This window comes from Oryzias latipes, chromosome 6, assembly GCF_002234675.1.
Source record: "Oryzias latipes chromosome 6, ASM223467v1".
Taxonomy (NCBI): domain Eukaryota; kingdom Metazoa; phylum Chordata; class Actinopteri; order Beloniformes; family Adrianichthyidae; genus Oryzias; species Oryzias latipes.
The window spans coordinates 2,270,902-2,285,983 of record NC_019864.2 but is presented as its reverse complement, the minus strand read 5'-3'; the positions used below and the strand labels follow the sequence as shown (position 1 = coordinate 2,285,983).

Genomic DNA, 15,082 nt, shown 5'->3' with positions numbered 1-15,082 from the left:
AGGGGCTGTAAGCTAGTGGCAGGGCGTGTACACAGATAGCTCTCGGTTATGGGTGGGGGCAGGGGGAGTGGGGTCACTCAGTGCCAATGGTCCCGCCCTCAACTCAGGCACATTTCTAATGAACCTCTGCCGCTCTGCAGAAAATAACACAGGTGTGTTGATTTTGACTAAAAACTGCATAATCATGATTAAATAGATCAAAAGATGATCAGATTGGGACTTTAATTATTTTTTCAATACCTTCTGTATCTTGAGAATATACTATACTATACTATATTATACTATAGGAAAAAGTGTATGACTTTTCTTGTCTGTGTGTGATGCTTGCTTTGGCCTGTTAAATTGTGTTTCATACACTTTAACACATTTTTCTCTATTCTCTGTTTCCTTTCCTGGTTTAATTGCCTATGACTGACTCTTTAAAGGGGATGATGACATCCTCAGAGGCTTTAAGGCAAATGTCTTCCATCACGTTCGATGTTGAGGATGGCTCGAGTGAAGGGAAAGTTGCAACCCAGCTCTCTGAGGCCTGCAGTTGCTCTAGTAGCCCTGACACTGTTGTGGACACTCGTGACCAACAGAGGGCGCCAAGGCCAAACTTGGCAGAAGCTGGAACTCAAATAATCTTTGGAGGTGGAAAGGATGACTGTGCTGAGCAGGACAATTTTAGCCCTGATGTGACAGGAAACTCAGCAGCTGACCAAACAGAACTGAGCACAAAGGCAGGTGAAGATTGTGTGGAGAAAGCTGACAGGAAGGCAGGAGCAAATACTTCAGAAAGTAGAGAAGGCAGTCCAGATGGCTCTGAAGTTTCTGTGCCTCTAGAACAGCAAGAACCCCCAGCAACAACAAAAAGCAAGCCTGAGCCTGTGGATCCATCAGAGAGGCCGGCATCAGCTGGGCCGTCGTCTGCACAAGAGGTTACCACAGGCCAAGGCATGTGTCAGAATGAGACTGACAAAGTTGTTCGTGAGCCACATGGCAGCAAAACAGAGGACAATGCTGATGCTGGAAACAGGTCGAAGATGCCCCTAAGTGATGAGCAACAGACTGCTGCAGAGGAAGGGGAGGAAGACGGAGCACCGAGGCTGGCAGGGGAAAAGAATCAGGAACAATCCTACACAGCTGAGGCAGATGTGGAGTGTGGCCTGGCACTCCACAAACCAAGAGAGGATCCTTTCAGTAGACAAAAGGCTGAGCAAGCACCAAAGCAGGAAAGTAGACACCTTGGAAATCTCCAGATGCTTCTTTAGTCTCCCTGCTGAAGTGGTAGTAGTGTAATAGCGTTAGGCTGTACTGAAGTCCTCTCTGGTGGAGTGGCTTGAACTGTGGGCATTAGTCTCCCCCATGCAGCATCCATATTGCAATTAAGGCTGTTCCGTGATACCCAGAATTAGACAGACTTCTGTGCACTTTGAAGCAGATGTGGTTAACTGGAATCTTTTTTGTGTCTTTCCTGGCCTTAGACTTCAGGACGAGGTACAGGCACCCCGTCACAGAGAGACCACGACCTTTCAAAGGAAAACCTCCGACTGGCCTCTGAAAACCTGGAGCTGCGCTTTCAGGTGGAGCAGGCCAACAGGGACCTACCCAGACTCAAGGTACTTTCAGCCCAAATGAGTTTTTTGTTTTACCTTTGCTTTAACTGATGCTGATTTGATAAAACAGTGATTAACCGTTTTGTTCCCTATAAGACAAAAGTAAATATCCTAAATAAAAATATTTGGTTGGTTGCAAGAATTCACAAAAAAAAGGTAAATATCAGATCCAAAAATATATATATATATATATTTTATATATAAATTTAGATTATTGTTATATTTTGAAAACGGTTTCTGGTAGCTGTTAGAGTTATCTAGCAGTTATAAACCGAGCATGTAAGTGAGTCTGGAACCTCCAAAGAGACAAGATCTGCTAGAAACTGGAAGATGGTGAATTGGACTTGGTTGATTTCAAGCAATCAAGACAAAAAACAAACAAGTAAACAACATATATACAAACACATGTAAACTAACCGCTTATAATTCCTCCTAATCATCAATAGATGTATTTACACTTGTACTACACAAACATTGAAGCCAGTAAATATTAGGTTTGTCAAATAGTTAAAATCTCGTAATTTTTTTTTTTTTTTTGTGGCCCTAATACTCCGTCGTAGATTATTTATCAAATCCATACGTATTAATAATATCAAATACCATAGATGAAATGCCTATCGATTAACATAAGGAGACATTGTATCATTAAGTAACAACAATGGAATGTATATTGACTTTCCTCAGAAAGAATTGTTGCATTAATCAGGAAGTTGTTTTCAATATAATCTTTTTATGTATACAGGTACTTTTGTTAAAAACAGTGTTCTTGTCATCCTGCAAGCTGTTATCAGTGTAACTGAAAAAGCTTAGGTCAAGCTGTTCACAGTTCAGAACTCTGCCATGCTAGTCCTACTCACAGCTGACCTTTGGAGAACATTTATTTTTGATGTAACTGTTTGCTTCTCACCTCATAAATCCAGTAAATGTCTCAGTTGCTTGAGCAGTTTTCTTGAACCTTTATTTGAATCTGTTATTTGTCTTTTATTATTTATCTTTAGCTCAGATTTCTTTGAGCAAAAGCTTCTCAAAGTCTTCCACAAACATAACCTTGGCAAGTTGTCGTCTGCGGTCCTTAGGTGCACATTGGACCGTGACCATCATCCATGACCACCATGGATGAAATGTGGCTGTCACTCACTACTTTCAGCAAGAACATACTAAGAGAAAAACAATCTGGTCTATTGTAGCACAAAGTAAAACTTTATGCATAAATAACAACTCACCCTATGTCTTTATGTCATTATCAAAGCTTTTTGTTTACCTTTGAAAAGTTTGGACCTGTTCCTATTTAAAATGTCACTTTAGGTCATTGAAGTTGTCGGCCTACAAATCTTTACCCAACTGTAGATCTCAACATTTCAATCACTTTGACCTTCATTTTTGTTATGTTTCTAGTTGTACAGTGATCCCTCGCTATAACGCGGTTTACTTTTCACGGTTTCGCTACTTCACGGATTTGCATCGTGCATTGTGTTCTGCATTCTGATTGGCTAAAAAGTCACTCTGCTTCTTCTCTACCTGCGCGTCAATAACGTTGCAGTTTAATATGTACAGATACGTAAAACAGCTTGCCAAATTTAAATTGAATACTTGCAAATTCTCTAGCAATTTCTAGTTTCTCTTAAACCCATAGAAATAGAGCGACAACTGTCAATCACTATGTTCTTCTCCTGAACAAACACAGCTGCACCGCGGGCTTCAGAAGAAGAAAACACTGCAGAGCGGAGTCAGGATGCAGCGGCTCAGTCTGTAGAGCAGTGAAATACACCTGAGTCACTAGTTGTCCAACTGTACTTTGTATTTTTTTCATGATCATTTTTAATTTTCTCCTGTTTAATCCTAATACTCGGGTCGCGGTGGGCGGGGCTAATCTCCGCGATTTGAAGCCTTCTGTTCACATCGATGATAAAAATTATTATTTGACAGTACAGTAGAGAAGTTATTTGTTTCTAATGTATTTTTAATTTATGAAACAAATGCTTGAGCCTGTAAAATGGTTTGTTCTTTCTTTTCAATGTATAATAGAGGATTTAATTGTATAATTGTTAAAAAATAGAGGTTTCTACTTCAGGGATTTTGTCTATGACGGGTTCTTTTTGGAACGTAACCCCCGCGAAAAACAATGGTCTACTGTACATCTTTTGCTGAGTTCCTGCTCATTGTGTTATTAAATGACCAATTACAGTCAAGCCTGAGTTGTCAAAGCAATGGCCCATTTTCTTCTAGATTAAAATAGTACAACTAACAGAAGCTGTTAGTTGTTTGGGGTCATGGTGGTTACATTTTGTGACAGAAAAATCCTCTCGCTGAAGTGTTATCAAACATGAATGCTCCAAACTGTAAACTCTTCTCATTTACTGGTCATCAATTAATGCAGGTTTTAGTTTATAATGTTGTCAAAAAGCCAAAGGCTAAAGACTGGATCAGGGATACCTATGCACTGGAACCAGACTACAAAATAACTTTATTTTTCTCAGGTTTGTGCAAAAGCAGATTTTTCTTCTGAGGGCTGAGTGTTCACTGAGTGTTCAGGTTTTCTCTGCTTCTCCACAGGATCAAGTGGCACATCTGAAAGAAATGTGCAGTGCACTGAAAAAGGACAAGAATGAAACCGAGAAGAAGCCGGCTCACATACGTGGAGTTAGTTCAGTTCATCTCTTCTTTTTTTACACATGTAATCATTAAGCTATGTTCACACCGCTTCACACTGTTGGAGCAGCCACCTCCAATGAAAATTCTATGTAAATAAACAGGCTTCCGTGTTCTAAACTTCCATGTTTACACATGGCTACGCAACTCCTTAAGATCATTTTTGGGCTCTATGTACAAAACGTGCGGCCTTTGAGCGTGCATTGATAGTTAAACCAGTTTGAACTTTGACCAATCAGGGACTTTGATTTGGTTGTGACGTATGGATGCTGACGTATGGTCGCATTTATTTCACCTAATTGCAAATCCTTTAAAAATTGATCATGGAGGAGAAATGAATTGTGGTTTGTGGCTGGAATTTTATGACAAGTCTTTCATATATCAGAATAGAGTTGTGAAAGAAAAAGCCCAGAGCGAGAGTCACAAGGTTGACACCGCTTTGACATTTCACACCAAACCTTTCCCAACTGTGGTTGATGTACATGCCCCCCCCCCCCCCCCCCCCCCCCCCCCCCCCCCCCCGGCCAGTATCAACACCATGGGCTAAACACATTTTGAACGTACTTGAACTTGTGTCACATTTCCAGTGTGAACATCACTCTTTAGTCATTTCTTCCTTTGGTGTGTAAAGTCTACATGCTGAATAGATGAGTTGTCCGGTTTCCTTTTCTCATGCCTGTTCAAACATCCTGCATAGAGTTTATCAGAGTCTCAACTGTGTGACGGTTTCTCTGTAAAGGGATGGACTGTCCAGAGGTGCTTTGCTTTTTGCTCAATGACGGATGAAGTGTTCTCAAATAACCAACCTCAGCATTTATGCAGTTCAAATGCAGAAGATGTACGGATGAACGTTGTGCAGAAGAAATGCACAAAATAAGAAAAATAAAATCCCGCTGATGATTATGTATCATCAACCGATATCCAAAGTGATTTGTGTTCTGTTCTCCTCCAGGCTGGCCAGAGTGGTAAAACTGTGCCTGAGCTGGAGAAGACCATTGGATTGATGAAGAGGGTGGTGGAGCGGGTGGAGAAGGAAAATGAGGCACTAAAGAAGTCCAGCGGCGCTGCAATTCGAGACAGAGTAGCTGCTTTGGAGAAGGAGAACGAGAAGCTGAAGGTTGTCAGCTCTGTCTTATCTGTGGTGTGAGCTGCTGTATGATCCCATCTCCGAAGATTCCCATCAATGTGGTTCTCTTCCAGATTGACTACGATACTCTGAAGCGTCAAGGCGAAGCCGAGCTGAGTTCAAAACTTGAATCAAAGGTCAAAGGTTTAGAGAAGATAGTGATGGAAAATGAGCGGCTACGCAAGGATATAAAACAGGTAGCTACATTTTCTGAGGGTTTGCAATTGAGTATCAGAGCCAGGGCTTACATGAAACATTCCTAAAAGCATTCCTGAAACGAACCCAATGACCTTGTCTCTGCAACCTTTGTGTGTGCTGATGTTGTGACAGGAAGTGGAAGCTGCAGAGAAGCTTCGTGTGGCAAAAACAAGTCTGGAGGTTACCAACGAAAGACTTGAGGCAGAGCTGGAGGAGACCAAGGAAAGTCTGCAAGCAGCTCTGTCCAAACCTTTGACTGAGACGGCAGGCTGCAAGACCTCAAAGACATCTGTTGTAATGAGGTAAGCAAGTGACGAACATGAGGGTAATTCATGCTAAAGCTGAAGAGTTGTGGTGTAATAAATCATCACTTCAATGTACAGAATGTTTGAGAACAAGATGAAGGAACTGGAGAAAGAGCTTTCCCAGAAGACTTCCAGCCTCTCTGAACTCAAACAGCAGCTGAAAGAAGTGAAGGAGCGCGAGGAAAAAGCTCACGCAATCATTCGACAACTTGAAGATCAGGTGGGGATAAATGAAGGTTTGGCTCATGCTCCACAACACAACGAAATATTTTTTACATCTCAGACAGAGATTGGAGGCAAGCGTGAGTCTGGAAACGCTAAAAATCCTGGAGTGCACGACCCTTTGTGAAATGAACCCACCGTGACTGGAAAATTCTCTCTCACAAGACAAGTGTGGTCTTGTGTGGTAATCATAGTTCTATAATGCAACCAAAGTCAAATCATGAAGTCTGAACTTGGCTTAAAGGATTACTTCAATAACAACAGTCAGGAACAGCCAAGTCTCAGTTTAATCTTCTGAACACATCAAACACGGCCTTACTGCTGCTAAGCTTGCATTCTCAGGGCCGGGGGGGGGGCTGGAATGCTCTTTTAGATTAGAGGTATGGCTTGAGGTCGGGGTCAGAGGTGTTAGTATTACCAACCAAAAGGATTAATATAATCTGTCAAAACACAAGGCTGCACCAGGTAAAGTGGATTATATTCAATCACTTCTGTCATTTAGCCTTTTTTTAGGGGGCAGAAAAGAAAAACTACCCACAGCTCAGAGCAAACAGCATGAGATGCTTGAATAGCCTGAAACCTCAAGATATTTAAATTGAAGTAACTGGTATATTTAGGGGTGTTCAATGTCGGGCTTTTTATAAAACATTTGATTAACGGGTCAAATGAAGCTTGAAGATGTATATTTATTACCTCATAATTTCAGTTTTCTTTTTGTAAATGCAGCGTTCACATCTAGCTTACTGCAAAGCAGGAAAACCGCCCAAAATTATCCTAAAGGAGCGTCTGTTTGATGTCAATCAGCCTGAATAGAGAGTTAAAACCTGAACTGGAGTTTGTGTGATCAAGTGAACAACAAAGGGACTTATACTGTTGTTTTTGACACTGATTCCTTTTTAAGTCTATCTACTAAAGAATCGTACAATAATTCCTTCCTTTCTTTTTAAATCAATTTTCAAATTTTTTTTCTTTTCTTTTAAATTAAATTTAACGTTGATTATTACTATGATGTATTGAGATTTGAATGCATTTTTCTGTTTTGTGAAGCACCTTGAATTACTTTGTGTACGAAATGTGATATACAAATAAACTTGCCTTGCCTTGCCTAATGAATAGTTTTGTTCTTTGAAACTGTGAAATTACATTCAAAAAGCTTGTTATCATTGCATTTGATCAGAAAGTTTGTTTTGTTTTGTTGGTTATTTTCTTTAGGTTGACGTGTTCATAAAGTTTCCTGAAACTAGTTCTGCAGACCCCCCCACCGACTCCCAGACCATCAGGTACGTTCAGCCATGAGCAGAAGAATCACAGCACAAGCATACTGGCTGCTGCTAAGAAGGTCTGATTTATGTTCACATCATCAGTGGATTGGAAATGTTATATATAAGATATATATACCGTAATTTCCGGATTATAAGCCGCTACTTTTGTCACACGCTTTCAACCCTGCGGCCTATTCAAGGATGCGGCTAATTTATGCATTTTTGAAAAAGACACAATTCCAGTGATAACTCTTTTAACATTTGTATGAACTGTCTGTTCTGTTGAGCTTTTTAGTCAAAGTAAAACAGAGAACTGGATGAATAAACAAACAGGCGGATCTTATTTGGGTTAAGAAACCAGAAGAATACAAAAGCTGTACTTGAGTAGGAGTAGCTTTACTCCAACTAATATTTCCCAACTCCAGTGTGGCTCAGTGAAAGCAGTAATGTTTTACTACATGTTTACTGAAGTACAATGTAAAGTAATATAATAAGACTCTTTTTGTATGTTGTTTTCCATAAAGTATATATCTAAGTCAGTAAATATAAGGTTCTACTATCAACCTCTAAAGTAAAGGAATTGTTTCTGTTGTCTGCAGACTGGAGGTGCAGAAAGGGGAGGCGAGCAGAAAGTTGAGCCAGGAGGTCAAAAGTGGAGGTGCACGGTCGTCTGGACCAGGTGAGAATAGACTTGGCTAAACTTCAGGTACCCACGCTTTTCTCTTTACCTCTATGTATAATTGTAAAAACCTAATCAAACTGGTAAGCCAAAAAAAACAATCCATCAATGAAGATATATTAATGTAAGGGTTAATGATCAAAAGTACTGTTATTTTAAATTGTTTTTTGCCTTGCCTTTGCATATTTTTAAATTTGTTTTTTTTTTTATATGCGCATTTATAACATTTGTTCACCCCTAACTTGGTTTGTATATGAGTATTTAAAAAAGAAAATTGTAAGGGTTAATGGCCGACCAAGTGTGCATTATCACTTTTTAATGCACTCCGTGGAAGCCTGCAGAGGACGGTTGCTTTCGTGAAGTGCGTTAAAAAGTGATAATGCACACTTGAAAGGCCATTAACCAGCTTATACCATGGTCACTTGCAAAAGAAATAAATGTTAACCAATTTTTTTGTACTTTTTCTGTTTACACATTTATGGCTTAGAGTTGATGAAAATTCACAGTCCAGTGTCTAAAAATACTAAAAGAGTTCCGTCTGTCTTTACCATTGACTGTAAATGAGGTCTGGACGGAGTGACCTCTCCCCCCCCCATGGTGTTCCAAACAGGAAGTACCTGCTGGGTCCAAGAAGCCGGAATCCCATAGACGTCTATAGAGTAATAAACAGCTGTTACTCAGTCATTCTATTGGTCAGAAGAACTATTCTTGTTCTGATACCTGTTTTCATGGCATTTTATTTCTGTAGTGCAAATTATTCAAGTTATAAACTGCCCAATCAGATACCTGGGTAAAAACACGCCGTGCCTGCTGGCCCCCACGTCCAGTGTTCAAAATGTCTGACAGGTTTCAGACCAATCACTGCTCCCTCTATTGCAAAAAAAGGGCGACTGAGTTAATTTCATTTCGTTGGAGCAAAACGTAAACCATGTTCTTTGTGCGACATCACACTAACTCAGTCCAGTCTGCTTTGGGAGAAGGCGGGGCACACCCCGAACGGGTTACCAGAACCATGTTCACAGACAGACTTTCAAACTAACCATAAGGGGCATTTTTTACCTTTTTAAAGAGCCGTTTAGAAGCATTTTTGGACAAGAAGGGACCCAGAGAAATCCCATGAAACACCAAACGGAAAGGGTCAGTCAGGATTAGAACCACCTGCTCCTGTGAGCAGACTGCTAACCATTATTCCAGTAGTGATGGGATTTATGGCTCTTTTTAAGGAGTTAAATCTTTTGCATCAGTCCATTTCAAAGAGCCGTTCAAAAGACTGGCTCATTTGGTTCGCTCCTCTTTTCTATTTCATGGAGAAACTTGAGTGAATCTGGCGTTTACAACTCATGTGATATTTGCATCTGAAGTAAAGGAGGAGCTCCTTTGAGCATTTATGTAAACGTATAAAACTCAGGGGACGGAGGAAGATTAAACGAAATAAAGAGCGGCTCCCAGGCGACTGAGAGTAGATTCCCATCCTTCATGTTAATGAGCCGTTCAAAAGATTTGATTCGTTTGCGAACATCACATCACAATATTCCAGCGGGCCCCCTCACCCAGAAAAAAGGTCATTATTAGAGAAACGTTGTCCAAAATATGCACCTTTTGCTTTAATTACATCTTCTTTGGGGTAAATGTTCACAGCTTTGCATTCAGCCTGCATGTGCTGTGACCTTTACTTCTTTCATAAGTTCTTGTTTTGGTTCAGGTCAACAGGCCAACTAGGTAACAACAGCAAAACGCTGCCAAAACGAAGCATTCCAAGTTTTCTAGTGAAAGACCCACTCCAGTGAAAATGGTTTTGTTTTTCCGGCATTTTTCTCGATATATATTTAAAGAAAATTAATCTTAAAGTTGCATCTTTGAGTATTCCTTAATTCAAATCAGGAATCAGGGCAGACAAAAAATGCTTTTGATAACTTGTTTCATTTGTGACATCACAAATACTCTGGGCGGTCCTAAGTCTTTCTGCTCTGCTCCATTCTGATCATCCACTGTCAGACAAATAGATCCATGAAGGTCTTTTGTCTTCCTGGTCTGAGCTGGAATCTGGATCTAAACTGTAAGAATGTTTAGCTGCAATACTGCTCACCATTTTGCGGCTAAAAACAACATCATTATGATCAGCAGACCATGGGGAACACTAGTGAAAATAGATCACAACTGATCCCATGTGTTTCCCTTTAACTGTATGGTGGTACGGGTAGAACCTAAATGAATCCCCTCAGCCAGGTTCAGTTGACCAGAAGACTGCTGACGTGACGCCTACTGTTGCTCCCCAGCACCAACCAAAGCCATGGAGAATTACTGCTGACTCGGCTGCTTTCCCAGAGCGGTGCATCAAAGCTGGCTCACATGCAGACATGACAGCATAGCAGAGTGGGACAAAAACAGGCTAAAGATGGCTCAGGAATGAAGACTGGAATCAAGAGCACAAAACTATTGTCCAATCAAAATATTCAGAAAGTCTTTTACAGGTGAGTTTACGTTAAATGTCCAAGAAGTGTGGGTCTGCTGCAGAGTGCTGGTTAAGGTGGAACTGTGTAACCTTGACGTTTCTGCTCAGTGCTGCAGCCCCACACTAGGATCAGACAGAAAAGATCTTCCATTGAACTATATTTTCTCACTGATTTTCAAATATCAAATGACTCGTCTTTGGTCAGATCGAATCCAAGATTTTTAACAGGCATTTATCAATTTAGCCTTAAAGACACCCACTGGTTGATGAGAACTGTCTAACGTTTTTCACATTAGACCTCATCCTTTTATTGAGGCATCTGATTGGCCATATAAAAACTTAAGTAACTTGCAGTAAAGGGAAAAAAGAGGATTATGCAGAACATGTGAAAAATATATCGGATCAGGAATGGTTCTTCTGACCAATAGAATGACCGAGTGACATCTGATTATTTCTCTATAGACATCTATGGGATTTTAGCTTCTTGGAGACAGCAGGTACTTCCTGTTTGGAACGCCAGGGGGGAGGAGTCACTCAGTCCAGGTCTCACACACACAAAACAAGGCCTTGAAATCAAAGGTGAAGTGTTTGAGCAGCAGAACTCCTCACTGTTGTGAGTCTGTATAGATCTCAATGTTTTCTCATGTTTATGTTTGCTAATCCCTTCAATATAGTGGCATTACAGTTCCATAAACTTGGAATACTCTAGTGTTGAACAGTGTTCCCATGCTTATCGTGGTGAATACATGGCATCAATGAGAAATCTGTGAAGTCCTATACTTGTCTCAGACAGACGTGAACATTTTTACACTTTTACACTCTCAGAATTCTTACCTTCATAGAAAACTAAGTCCTGGATTGAATGAAAACAAAGATCTGCCAGTGATAGAGGGACCGAGAAAAGCCTGCAAAGCAGCGAGGGAACACTGTCCTTCAGAATTACTTGGAGGAATATCACTCATGAAGATGTCCTCTCAGATTCCAGGAAACTTCAAAACCTCCTGCGGGAAGCTGAAGCTGAGAAAACACGGCTTCGTTCAGAGGTCCAAAAGCTGAAGAAGGAGCTGCAGAACTTTGACCCAGCATTTTTTGAAGAACTTGAGGACTTGAAGTTCAACTACAATGTGGAGTTGAAGAAGAACTTTCTGCTGGAGGAGCAGCTGAAGAAGGTGTGTGAGAGGTTTGGGGTGAAGGTTGACGTGCCCAGTGTGTCTATGACGTAACTCAGGGTTCCTACGCCTTTTGGTTCTAAAACTTGTTTACTGTTGAATAAACGTTTGTGGTTTTTTTGTAATGTGGAATGAACTGTGATTGGATTTCCTCCCATGTTGTTTACTGGTTTTTCTCATGATGTCATTTTGTTACATATTTATAGCACTTGTCAATAAACTAAATTGGTTTGAGCATCTCCAGCTGTCATTGGAAAACTACAAAGTGTGATCTTTATAATTTAATTTACAGTATTTACAGAGCATTTGATGTCCTGTTGACAGTTCACAGGTTCATTTTCCAGCGTTGCTCCTTAACCAGTTTTCTTCCCAAACAGCAAATATTAAACGCACATGGCTTCAGGTTAAGCACACAGCTCCTCTCTGCTTGAGTCTAAGACTCGGGAAGATCAAACTGCACGTCTTGAAGCCGGCTGAAGCCGCGTCCGTTAAGTGTGGAAAACAAAGCAAACAAGCAGCCGCTGTGGCGACTGTGCCCCTCCACACGAACGACCACCGGTCTGTTAGAGAGACGGGGGTCCCCATCTGGCCACTTCAGCCCCAGGTGATGGCGATGAACCTGCAAACACAACAGCACAGGAGTTCTGGCTGCTCCTTTCAGGACACTGCACTGAATCTTGAGTCCTGAGTAATGTGCTGGAGTGGTAAAATCCCTCACCTTAATGAGGGTGCCGTCACCGCAGTGCCACACGATGCCCTCGACCTGGCCCTCCAGGGCCTCCTGGAACCAGCACAGCAGCTGCTGGAAGTCAACAGCTGGAGGTTTTCTGAGCACAATGCTGCCATGAGGCACCAAGCAGTGAACGGGCTGCTTCTTACTCCCCAGTTCTGCTCAACAACATACATGCGTGTGTCACACTTCACCATTGTGACCGGACATTTGATTCATGCCAAAGCGTATCTGCAAAAATGGAATTGAAGCGCCCCCCCCTTACTGTAAGGGTTTGCATTGACGTTGGTTCCGATGAGCTCCAGCGTTTGCTCCTGGAGGTCGTCCAGTGGGACCGCTGTGATTTCTAACATGTTTTCATCGCCAGCGCTGGGTCGGAGAACAAGAGCTGCCCTGGCTTCATAATCCACCGCCGAGGCGTGCCAGCAGTACTGCTTGTTGCTCTTCTCCACTGGAACCCAGCCTGGAGGTTCACAAGAACAAAGACAGTCAGTCTTCCAGGATCTGATGGTTTCCATGTGGGGAATTCTCCAGTGATTCCCTCCACTTTATCTCCATGCATCAACTTAAGTCCCTGCTGTCGGATCGTTGTCTTCTAAAACACACCCTACTGCACTGTCAGTGATCCAGTGCTGTACAGAACCTGGAGTGTGTCCGTGCTCGTCGGGCACCGGGTGGCCGTCGTGACGTTTGACTCTGTGAGCTGGAATCCACGCCTCAGGCACCGATTTGAAATCTTCCTCCACGTTCCATGAGAATTCTGACGGGAAGAAACAAAGACGGGCTGCTTGGCTGTTGGGTGAAGCGAGTACCTCTCTGCGGCTGTGGTACCTTCGCAGCTCTGCTGGGAGCGTCGATGCCTCTTGAACCTCTTCTCTGCCTGCTTGGTGGGTTTCCTGTCAAGTCTGGCCCAGAGGTAAGGCTCACCTGCAGTTAGAGCGCACTTCTTCTATTAAGCTGCACAAAGGTGAGGTTTTACAGTGTGAGAAAAACCTGCAATATTAGTCATCAATATTGTGATACAATACAACTTTTCCATTTCCCTGCAACGGTTTTCTTTAAATAGCAATCAACACAACTTCAATTAAACCCCAAGTGACCCCCCAGTCTACACAGGAGGTTGGCATTTGATTGGTCAATGACGTGAAGGGATCTATCCGATAGGTCAAATGCAGAAAGCTGCCACACGTTGATACTTTTCCATTTATTGTGCAGGCCTACACAAAGGCGGCTCTCCCCCAGATGTCCCAGCAGTCAGACATGGGGAGATGCCCTCACCCTGATACAGAGTCACGTAGCAGCAGGTTCCGTCCACTTTCTCTGTGGCCACAGCGCTGTGGATGTTGGCCTCTAGAGCCAGAGGGTTCACGGTTTCTGTGGCAACAATCTGGAACGACTGAAGGAAAGGAGATGGAACAGTCAGTGTGAGAAACTAGTTTATACACCCGGAAGACCATTAATCACAGTCTGTGCTAAAAATAAAAAAATCCATTTGTTTGGTAGGAAAGGATGGAAAGCGTTTACCATTAAACAAACCTAAAGGCGCGAGCCTGTACAGCTTAAGCAGTGCAGAACTCTCAGCCTGCGTGCGCGTGCTGCAGGTTCATCCTGACTCATCTGCGGCTGCGCTCACCTCACAGTACCGTTTCCTGGACGGCTCCTCCCTCACATCTGTCAGAAAAACGCACGGTATCTTCTGCTGAACAGAACCGAGCCGCCGCATGTTCGGTTAAAACCCGGTCCAGTCCGTCAGCACCGGAGGCGCGCAGGATGATGAAGCCTGGGAATGAATCACGCCGACGCGTCTTCTTCGTGGAAAATGCAAATGTTTCCTGGCGCCCTCTAGCGCCTTGGAAGCGAAGCGAAAGCTGGGGGAGGGGGGGGGGGGGGTATGGAACACCGAGTCTTATGTTTAGATGTTTAGTTCGCTCACCTTCTAAACGTCTTTCACAGTGCTGCCAACTCTCACGCATTTGATTGATCTGTCACACCACGCCTCTAGTAACTTTTATCCTGTTGATTTTCTTAATGAATGTGTTGAGGCTGAAGAAACACTCATAAAATCCATGACATAGACCTGTAGAGACTGTGGTGAGTAAATTATGCTGATGTGGACAGTTCCTGTCTGCACAGTGCACTACTGTGTTGCATTAACAAGTCAAGACTTCATCTACTTGGATTTCACATTGTCCAGAAATGTATTTGAGTATTTGTGGTAAGCCCTTAAAATCATTTACTCACTTCATTAACCAATTTTTAAAAACATTTATTTCATTTTGAGAATCTTGTTAACATAATGTAGAGACACAGATAATGTTTTTAATTATTGTGACGCTCTGGCTGCTGGAGCGAGCAACACAGGAAACACTGGCCACTACAGCCTATATGTATTCACCCGCATTATGGAAGCATTTCTGTCTCATAGTTAAACATAAAGTCAATTCTGGAAACGCTTTTTCATTGTCACAAAAAAGCTGCGTTCGTTGGCTCATATGTTTCCCAACCGCCTTCCCTCCCAGAGAGGTGACGTTCCATGTCACAAAATCCAAGTTCCATGACTGGGGTTTGGGCCGCCGAGGCACCCGCCTTTGACTGCCACCCAAACCACAGGTGAGAAAGTGAGGCTCTGCCTCACCGGCCATCTTGATAAAAGAGAAAATAGTACATTTAGTAAATATTATTTTCCTCTGAT

At 42.3% G+C, this 15,082-nt stretch overlaps 2 protein-coding genes across 11 annotated transcripts in view; one reads left to right on the top strand and one right to left on the bottom strand.

Moving 5' to 3' along the window:
* cep290 (centrosomal protein 290) overlaps positions 1-11,910 on the top strand; it is a 61,742-nt gene extending 49,832 nt beyond the window's left edge. For 4 of the 9 annotated variants that reach the window (XM_023955462.1, XM_023955460.1, XM_023955463.1 and 1 more), the window contains 10 exons: positions 426-1,214; positions 1,467-1,601; positions 4,152-4,238; positions 5,200-5,364; positions 5,448-5,570; positions 5,704-5,873; positions 5,955-6,096; positions 7,311-7,378; positions 7,960-8,039; positions 11,470-11,910. In XM_023955462.1, the coding sequence (XP_023811230.1) occupies positions 426-1,214; positions 1,467-1,601; positions 4,152-4,238; positions 5,200-5,364; positions 5,448-5,570; positions 5,704-5,873; positions 5,955-6,096; positions 7,311-7,378; positions 7,960-8,039; positions 11,470-11,714 (2,004 nt within the window). In that variant the 3' untranslated portion in view covers positions 11,715-11,910. Of the gene's footprint in view, positions 1-425; positions 1,215-1,466; positions 1,602-4,151; positions 4,239-5,199; positions 5,365-5,447; positions 5,571-5,703; positions 5,874-5,954; positions 6,097-7,310; positions 7,379-7,959; positions 8,067-10,315; positions 10,511-10,953; positions 11,004-11,333 lie in introns of those variants that run through there. The other 5 variants (XM_023955467.1, XM_023955466.1, XR_002873366.1 and 2 more) reach the window with 4 other exon arrangements.
* c6h12orf29 (chromosome 6 C12orf29 homolog) lies at positions 11,908-14,218 on the bottom strand. 2 transcript variants are annotated; one of them, XM_004086237.4, is made up of 7 exons: positions 14,024-14,218; positions 13,669-13,786; positions 13,222-13,317; positions 13,034-13,150; positions 12,656-12,853; positions 12,379-12,548; positions 11,908-12,279 (listed from the first exon to the last, which is right to left on the bottom strand). In XM_004086237.4, the coding sequence occupies exons 1-7, from the start codon at positions 14,111-14,113 to the stop codon at positions 12,094-12,096; spliced, it is 975 nt and encodes a 324-aa protein (XP_004086285.1). In that variant the 5' UTR covers positions 14,114-14,218; the 3' UTR covers positions 11,908-12,093. The 2 variants fall into 2 exon arrangements, with proteins under 2 accessions (XP_004086285.1, XP_020557168.1); XM_020701509.2 differs by lacking the exon at positions 14,024-14,218 and adding an exon at positions 13,915-14,011.
* Between the last annotated feature and the right edge of the window lie 864 nt (positions 14,219-15,082).